Source organism: Phoca vitulina, unplaced genomic scaffold (genome assembly GCF_004348235.1).
Source record: "Phoca vitulina isolate PV1807 unplaced genomic scaffold, GSC_HSeal_1.0 scaffold56, whole genome shotgun sequence".
In the NCBI taxonomy this organism is placed as follows: domain Eukaryota; kingdom Metazoa; phylum Chordata; class Mammalia; order Carnivora; family Phocidae; genus Phoca; species Phoca vitulina.
Genome location: NW_022589759.1, coordinates 615780 through 624500, shown reverse-complemented (window position 1 = coordinate 624500; position 8721 = coordinate 615780). Strand labels below are relative to the sequence as shown.

The window sequence follows — 8721 nt, the reverse complement described above, 5'->3', positions numbered from 1 at the left end:
CTCCATGGAGGCAGGGGGCGCAGCCTCCCGTCTTGTTGTGAGCGCTCACCTGCGAAGTCCTTGACGTTGACGTCCGCGCCCTCGCCGATGAGCTCCTTGATGCGCCGGGCGTCCCCGCGGATGGCCGCACGATGCAGGCGGGTCTCTCCGCGCTCGTTTCGCTTGTTCACTTTGTCTTTGGTTTTTGAGGCAGAGTTAGGTGTCCCCTTCTGACACACTGTCGACTGGGAGGGGTGCTTTGGTGTTGTGTCTACTGCAGGCCAAGGAGAGGACAAGCGGGGGCGTCAGCAGGGGGTGTCCCCAGTCACAGAAGCCGCTAGGACCTGGGCCGTTTCCACGAGGGAAAGGGGACGCCCTCACATGGGCGCCCGTCCCCAAGACTGCCCCAACCCTGGGGGCTCACCTGGGCTATTGGCAGACTCCTCGGCAGTCATCTGCATGAGGAGAGCCACCTGCTGGCGCTCGGAGAGGGGGTAGCCGGCTCGGATCCCAGACAGCCCCATGCCAAACAGCAGTCCGGCCTTCCGGGTGACAGGCTCCTTCTTAATCCTCTTCCGCTCAGGACCCTGCTTCTCTGTGAGGTGGTGGAGGAGACAGGGGGAGATTTCATGCCACGCTGTCCTCAGAACCCGGAGCCTTCCCTGGTGCCTCGGAGCCCCTGCCTCCCACCTCACAGCTCACAGGGAAAGGGCAAGAGCAGAGGCGGCAGCACCGGGCCACCTGGCGTCACCTCCAGCGGGAACAGTCTCGACACCATGTGATCAGCCACAATGAAGCCTGCTCCGCCTCGGCCCCCACCGACCGTTCGCTCCACTCAGCTGCCTCCCCACACTGCCCGCCGCGCGCCAGGCGGTGGGACGGCCCCTCACCGGTGTCCCGGTTCACACAGGACAGGTCTCCGTCTATTAAATACACGTGTGCACACGCGGATTCCTCCTTCCCCGTCCCGCCTCCAAACAGTGCAGATAGAAATGGCAAACACAGTTTAGAAATACATAAACAGATCAAGGCCGACTCGTCAGTACTGTACCTTTCTTCTTGCTTCTAGGGACCTCCATTTCATGCCATGGCCCTTCGAGGAGCGAACCAGCCTTGCAGTACCACGACATGGACTGAGCTGGAGGCATCTAAAGGCATCAACACAGAGCACTAACCAGATACGATGGAACAGCTCAGCCGTTCCGTGTCAGCCTCCTCGGGACGCGCACATCCTCCGCTGGTCTGACCCGTAACAAAACACCCTGCCAGCCCTGAACACAAGCACGTGGTGCTGTTTCTTCGAGAAGGGGCAGGGGTAAGGGAGAGAAAATACACCCCCAACTCCATGAACCAGGAGCCAAAGCTGCCCCTCCTGCTGGGGAACTAGGGATCCACCGGAAGCCTGCACCCTCCCCACACTGCCCCGTGCGTGCTGGGTGGGGCCTTTGTGCAGGGGGCCGGGGTGGTCAGGGGGCGTTCTAGGTCACGGGGTGCAAAGTGCAGCCGGGAAGGAGGGTCACCGTGGGAGACTCGGGTCCCTGAAATTCTTCTCTGGGGGGGTGGGGTGGGGAGTGTGTTCCTCCTGCTTTCCACTCAGCGCACTGGAGAGCTGCCTCGCTGGCTGGGGTCTGCCCTCGGGAGCCGGGTGCCATCTGTGAGAGACGGACCAGACGGACCCCCGTCTGCCTCGCCTGCCCCACTCCAGGACAACATGCCCAGCCCCACAGATGGCGGCACTGTACGTTTCCCATGAGCTGCTCTTTCCTGAGAAAGCCGCGCCCTGCTGGAACGTGGGTCCCCGTGCTTTGGGTGGTGGCTCCTCAGGCCCCACAGGCCACCTCCAGCAAGTGAATCTCTAACCCACCCACCAGGCACAGCCCTAGAGAGGCAGTAAATTCCAGAACATTTCTCCTGGCGACCACGGACCCCGCTCATGCACGCCGGCAGAGGCGGGGCGCGCACCTGCACGGTGGCAGCCCCGTGGCCCCCCGGGGTCTCAAGAAGTTAAGCCACGCTTCTGCAGTGACCCGGGGCCACAGAGCCCAAGTCGGGGCATTTGGTTTCAAAGTTCTCCCACGGCTGAGCGCGCCACTGACCTGCCTCTACCCGGGCCTTCTCTGTTTCTCCCTCGGCCACGGGCTGCTCCCTTCACGTTCTCATGCAGAAAGCGGACCGCACCCCCAGCACATACATGCTGACCGACCGCGCTACGACGCCCCTGCCGACGCGGTGTTTCCAGCACAGGGCTCCGGGTACTAGAATACTCTCATGCTCTGCAGTCTGGACCCGATTTCTACCCAGTCTCCCGGGACCACCAGAGCCTCTCGGACCCCTGCGCAAGGTGCCCCACGGAGCATACACGGCTCAGGCCGCAGCTGCCTCCCTAGGGGAGTGGACGCAGGAAGCCGATTGGAGAAGGAAGGACGCGGAGCTCAGAGAAACACGTGCGGTGCCGAAGATTCCTGGTCACGGGGACAGAGCACAAAGCCAGAGGCCCAGCTGGGCTCCCACTGCAGTGGACCCAGGGAGGGGCGAGGCAGGGTCTGGGCGCAGTACAAGCCGTGGTACGGAAGGTGGGGAGGCAGGAGAGGCATTTCCTGTGAGCGGCAGCTGAAAACTAGGCAGGGCCTTTTGCCCAAAGGGCTTTCTGCAGGAACAGAACGTGCCCCCCACTGCAGAGCAGGACGCAACAGCACCAGGCCGGTGGTGTCAGAAGGCAGTCACATGGAGGGTGTGGACACACTGTGTGCAAGGAGGCCCTGTGCCCCAGCGGGCCTTTCTCTCCTGTGGCCAGGAGCCCTGGATGACACTGGACGATGCTTGGGGACACGAAAGGCACGGACAGCCCCTCCTGGTGGGAGGGGCCTTGCAGCCCACCCTCCCACACGGCTCTCCCAGAGTGGAAACGGGACATCTTACGTGTCTTAACACAGGGGAAAACACCCAAATGTAACCGTATCTTCCACGATGCCCGTCTCCTGATGGTGAATGTGGTGTGTTCCCGCTGCTCTGGCTGTAGCGGGGGGGGGGGCGGGTGATGGTTTCATACGAGCCTGGACGGCGCCCCCGCGCCATCGTAAGGGAAACACGCTGACGGGACACCGCCTTGTGTTTCTATGGTGCGAGCTCGCTGTGGTCTGTGACGTGGGCGCCACACCGTGCCACCCCTTCTCAGGTGCAGACCCCGACCTGGCAAATGCAGGGTCCCCGCCCTCCACAGCCGATCCCAGCAGGCCCCCCCTTTCTCAGCCGGGCCTTCTGGAGCAGCTGCAGGGCTGGAGTGTGGCCTTTCCCGGCGTGTGGTCCTGAGGGACCCTGGTTTCCAGACTCCACTTCCTGCCACTGTGCTTCCCTCCCCAGCAGAACCCGGACATCTGGCGACAAGGCAGCTTTCCTCCCCGCAACCAGGTGGGAGTGTCGCCGGCCCTCCGGCCACCTCAGCACCGCTCTGCCCCTGCCATCTTGCCACCACGTGCTGATGTGCGTACCCACCTGTGTTCTGCCCACAACAGACCGCACCCCTACACTCAGGGACTCTGCTGCACAAACGCCGAGGGCTCTGCCTTCCTGGTGCCATCCAGCCGCCTTCTCTCAACACCCCGAACTCTTTCCCACTTCCTGCCTTTTCCTCTTTCTCTTCCACAGTCCGGGCAATTTCCTTGGTTGTAACTACCAAGCCATGAATTCTTTCTTTCTTTTTTTTTTTTTAAAGATTTTATTCATTTATTTTAGAGAGTGAGAGAGAGAGTAAGACAACACGAGAGGGGGGAAGGTCAGAGGGAGAAGCAGACTCCCCGCTGAGCAGGGAGCCCGATGTAGGACTCGATCCCGGGACTCCAGGATCATGACCTGAGCCGAAGGCAGACGCCCAACGGACTGAGCCACCCAGGCGCCCCCATGAATTCTTTCTTATGTTCTATGTAATGAGCTATATAATCTATCCACTGAAGCTTTAATTTCATTGGTAATTTTTGTTTCCATATATCCCATTTTATATATTTCAAAAATCGACGTGGTATTCTCTGGCAGCATCTTGTTCCTTGCCCGTGTTTCCAACTTCTCCTTTACTGCATCTCCTGGTTCATGCTCTGTATCCAGCATCCCCACGCCAGGTCCCCGGGGCTGGCTCCCTCTCAGGATGGCGCCCCTCCTTGTGCTGCAGTTCTGACCCGGCACTCCTGTTTGTCTGAACCCTGGGGCACAGAAACTGCACGGAAGCCCATCTCTCCAGAGAGGACTAGCGTTTGCTCTGATCTGGGACTGGAGGGACAGAGAGGCATTCCCAGCAGCATAGGACGGCCCACATCTCGGTCCCAGCCCGGCAAGGGACAAGCTAGGACAAGTCTCTGGGGACACCTCTCAAAGCCCCTTGCCCCATCTGGGATGGAGTCTTCTTCCCGCCCGCGGTGTCCCGGGTGTGGCTCTCATGGGCATGTCCACGGTGCCCCTGACAGACCTTCGGCCCGCGGCCCGACTCCCGGGGACTTGGAGCACTCAAACGGGTCCTTCATCATATCCACCACTCACCATCTCTGACTTCTGGGCTGTTCTAGTTGACGGCTTTTTCAGGAGACACAGTCCACCACACGGCCCAAAAGGGAAATCTGTAAGCCCTACGCTCCAGCCTAAAGTCCTACCACGTCAGCGCCGCTCTAACCCCACTCCACGGTGGAGCATTTGGTGTGCTGCTGTGGGACTGCACTGCTCACCGAGACGTCAGAAGAGCTCAGGGAGATCTGATGGCACCGGGGACATACCACTATCAGGAGCAGGCCTTCCACACCAGACACAGGCCTGAAGCCGATGTGAAAAGTCTGGGAAGAACCACTTCTGGTGGGACAGTCCATACACTGGAGGCGATCCGAACCAGGCCAGGAGCTGCGAGGGGGCTTGTCTCTGGACCAAGTCTCACGCTCGGTTCTCCAAGTGCAGCAAGACCAGGACCCAAGCGCCCACCGACCTGCGTGGGGGCACTCTGCTGTTCAGGCTGCACCTGTGACTGGCTTCTCCCTCCTCTCTCAGAAAATCACCACCACTGATCACGTAGTAAAGACAGAGGGAGTCTTCAGCAAGCCCTCGGCTTCTGTGGTCTTAGTCTCCTCTGTCCAAGAAAGGAGGGCCTGGGGTCCCCCTCTGAATCTGCCTTCTCCTCCCAGGGAGGAGCTGTGTGGCCTCTGCAGCTCTTCTTCTCCAGGCGAGGGCGACCACAGTCCCAATCCCACAGGTGCTTGGGAATTCAGTGCGGGCTGCCATGGCCGTGGAGAGGAAGCCAGGGATCGGGAAGCAATGCTGGCGTAACGGCCCACACACAACACAACCTCCCAACCGCTGACCCTCCTTTTATGGCACCAAAGCACAGTGAGAACTTTTATAAATAAATTATAATCCAAACCTGCCCCAATGTACGAACCACGCCATCAGTCCTGCTGACCCTGGGCCTGTCTGCGCAAGCCTCTGCGCGCCCCTCGGCCCCTGCCTCAGACCCTGGAGCACCACCAGGTGGAACGGCCACGTCGCCACCCAGAGTCCTCCCCGGAGACTCCGGAAGCCACAGCCAGCTTCCCTGCATGGGGCCCCATGTGCCTTCCCGTGTGGATTGTGCTCTGCGCCCTGTCCGCAATCAGTCACGGTCCTGGGAGTCCTCCCTGCGAGTCACAGAACCCAAGGTGGTTGTGAGGGCCTGGCTCACCCACACTGTGTGGACAGCAGGGGCCCCGAGGGAGGCCACGATCCTGCAGATTCCCACCTACTCTGCAAATGGGGGACACTGGGAACTTGAAGTAGAAAGAGCCTTCCTTGGCTAGTCCATACTCCCCCCTGTACGTACAGGGAGAAACCGCTCAAGTTCAGGGAGGAAAACGATAGAGCGATGGCGTCACTGTGGGTGGCATGAGCGCTCTCCAGCCAGAGGCTCCCACAGCAGCGGCGCTCAGCGGTGCCGCCCTGCTCACCGCCCACCACGGGCAGGCCTGCCAAGTAAGCGCGTGAGCGCAGAAGCCCTTCCTCCTCAGGCACGTGTGACCTCCGGCGTGCGGCAGCGCACGGTGTTCAGAGCTCCCCGGAGGCCTGCAGACACGGGCGGCGGAGCCAGAGTCCGTCCTCAAACAGGGGACAGCCCCAACCAATCTTACGGAACAAGGAGGACCATGATTTCAGTGAATACGTGAATGTCCCCAAACCCCTAACACGGAGTGAATGAGTAGTTTACCCGTCAGTGTTGCTGATAAATACCAGATACAGGACACAAGAGTCTTATTCATGAGATAAAATCAAAATAAGAAAACCTTAATTTTTCATTACTCCAAAGACACTTCCGGATATTGAGAACCAGCAGTGGCCAGCTCCTGATGCCTCTGACAGGGCAGCCCTCTGATGCGGGGTTGGGGGGGCCCATCTGGCCTCTGGGGACAGGCCGCGGCCACCGTGGTGGTTCCAGGGAGCAAGGGGCACAGCTTATGTTCAGACTAAGGGACGGAAAACCGTAACAGAGTAGGAAGCTTATGAAAGAAGCCTGAAAAGGGTCGGTAAGCATGTAAACCGACCTAAACACTTGCTTACAGAATTTTTAAGTTGAGAGGAAATTTAAACATGAAAAAATAGACACATTAGTCCCATCTGAAGTGTGGCCATCACGTACTTTTCATCCTAACGCTTTAGGTGAGGCAGGTGGTGCAGCGCTTTACACGGAGGCCAGTGTCAAGCTGGGGGCGGACGGACGGGGCGGGCTGGGCCGGGCTGCAGGGCCTCAGGCGACCTGCCGGGTCGAGGCCCCCCCGAGAGGCCTGCCTCCTCTTCTGCGGAGGGGCTTCCTTCCCCAGCCGCCACAGGAAGAGCCGTCCCTGGCCTGTTTTTCCTAGACGTCAGACCTGCTTGGGGTCTGGGCTGGCAGGGCTGCGATGAGGCGAGCACACGCCGCCCGCCCCTCCCCTCCTGTGCCCCCCGGGGCAGGCCTGGCTCTGGGGCGCGCTCTGGCCGTCCAGGGTGCTGTGTGGGCAGCTGAAGTGACGAGCCGCCTGTGGGAGACGGGCCTCCATCGGCTGGGATGCAGACCAAGTCCAGTCCAGCTTTCACCACAGACAAGCCGCGCTGTTGTTGGCAGGCAGCCGCCGGGCCTGACTAAGCACTGCGGACGGAGGAGGTCGCCTCCTGGGGGTCGAGGAAACAGGACAACGTCCTCAGGCAGCTCGGTGGTCCCTGGGCAGAGGGTCAGCAGCCTCCGCCCACCTGGGGGGCACAGCTGAGGAAACAGAACCCCGAGTTCTGGAGCCTTCTGCCGTGTTCCCCTCTCGGTGAGCACAGGGCTGCATCTTCCCAGCAGAGGGCGCCGGAGGGCCACGGCAGGAGCAGGGGCTGGGCAGGGCGGGGATGCAGGGGGCCCCTCCAAGTCTGCCACTCCGGGAGATCCTCTCTCGGCCCGAGGGGACCGCAGTGCCCCAGCCTCAGTCACTCTGCACAGATCACTCAGCCCTGCAGCTGGGAGGCACCTGGCCAGAGGTATTCTCACCGGAAGTGCAGGAGGACCACAGCTCGCAGGGCCCGCCTCCCAACGCCGTGCGTGACACACCAAGCACCCAGTGTGAAAGGCTCCTGATACAAGTCACGCACAACACACCCAAAGAAGAATCCTCTTAGCGGAAAATCTAGCTTTGTTAACAAAGCAGATACACAAGATGTAAAATCAGACCCCTAAAGAATGATGATAATACGAGGGCAATTCTATTTCGTATGTATTAAGATGTTTGTAACAGAGTCCTAGCCTGGAAAATTTTGTTTTCCAAATGTTCTTCACTTTCTTTTTACCTCACGGTGACGCCCTCCCTGCCCTCACCCAGACCCACGACTTGCAGAGAAGAGAAACGTGAGCACTCCCTGCACGCCCCAAGAACTTCCTAGACACCCCAGACAGAGCCCATGTGGACCCAGGTGAAGCCACCTGGCAGCCTCTTGCTGAAATGCTAGCCATCAAGAGATGGACCCTTTAAGGCCTGCTGGAAACACACGAACCCAAGAAGCCGACATCACAATAAAACGGGCATCGCAGAGAAATCCCACCAACCAGAGCAGAGTGGGCAGCCCAAGGACGTCCGCCTGCCCAGATGTGCTCTGCTCAGGCAACACAGTCTCCCAGGAAGGAGAAGCCCTAACACGGTCTCCTGAACTCACAGCAAGGCTGCTGGGGAATTTACAGGAATATCCCAGAGGATGGACACCAATCTCAGACCCCCACCATCCAGAGAGCTAACGACCAAGTACCAATACCAGGCCCTCTACAACCAAAACTGGTACAGGCACCGTAACAGGAGAGAGGACTTCCGGGCCTGGTCTGAGTTCCTCCGGACCTAAAGCCGGAGTCACAGTCTCTGCAAGTCCCTCCGTTCTGGCAGGAGCCCAACGTCCATGTGCATCCACGGGCCCCTCCACTCGCCCACCCACCCCTCTTGTCCTCACTGTGACAGTCCAGCCACAAAAGCCATGGGCTCTGTCACACCCACGTGAAGGATCCCTGGGGGCCCATGACACCTTCCTCATACCCTAGCTGGCAAAACCAAACCCACTCCTCTGGCTTTTACCTAACCAGACGTATGAGTGGGGAGCACCTGCACAGGGTGTTGGGGGGGACCCCTGTGGCCTGGTGAATAAAAGCCACAGCATAGACACATTTCCAGGCTATGCGCTCTACCATTTCTCCCAATTTTCGCACATGCTTGTCCTGTTTCAGTACCCGTCACTTTCCTGCTACCC

At 59.8% G+C, this 8721-nt stretch overlaps 1 protein-coding gene across 8 annotated transcripts in view; it reads right to left on the bottom strand.

Moving 5' to 3' along the window:
* Window positions 1-8721, bottom strand: part of ANKRD11 (ankyrin repeat domain 11) — a 188624-nt gene that overhangs the window by 17319 nt on the left and 162584 nt on the right. For 6 of the 8 annotated variants that reach the window (XM_032389919.1, XM_032389917.1, XM_032389916.1 and 3 more), the window contains 2 exons: window positions 404-574; window positions 50-253 (listed from right to left, as the gene is read on the bottom strand). In XM_032389919.1, coding sequence (XP_032245810.1) covers window positions 50-253; window positions 404-574 — 375 coding nt within the window. Of the gene's footprint in view, window positions 1-49; window positions 254-403; window positions 575-1030; window positions 1128-8721 lie in introns of all 8 variants that reach the window. The other 2 variants (XM_032389923.1, XM_032389924.1) reach the window with 1 other exon arrangement.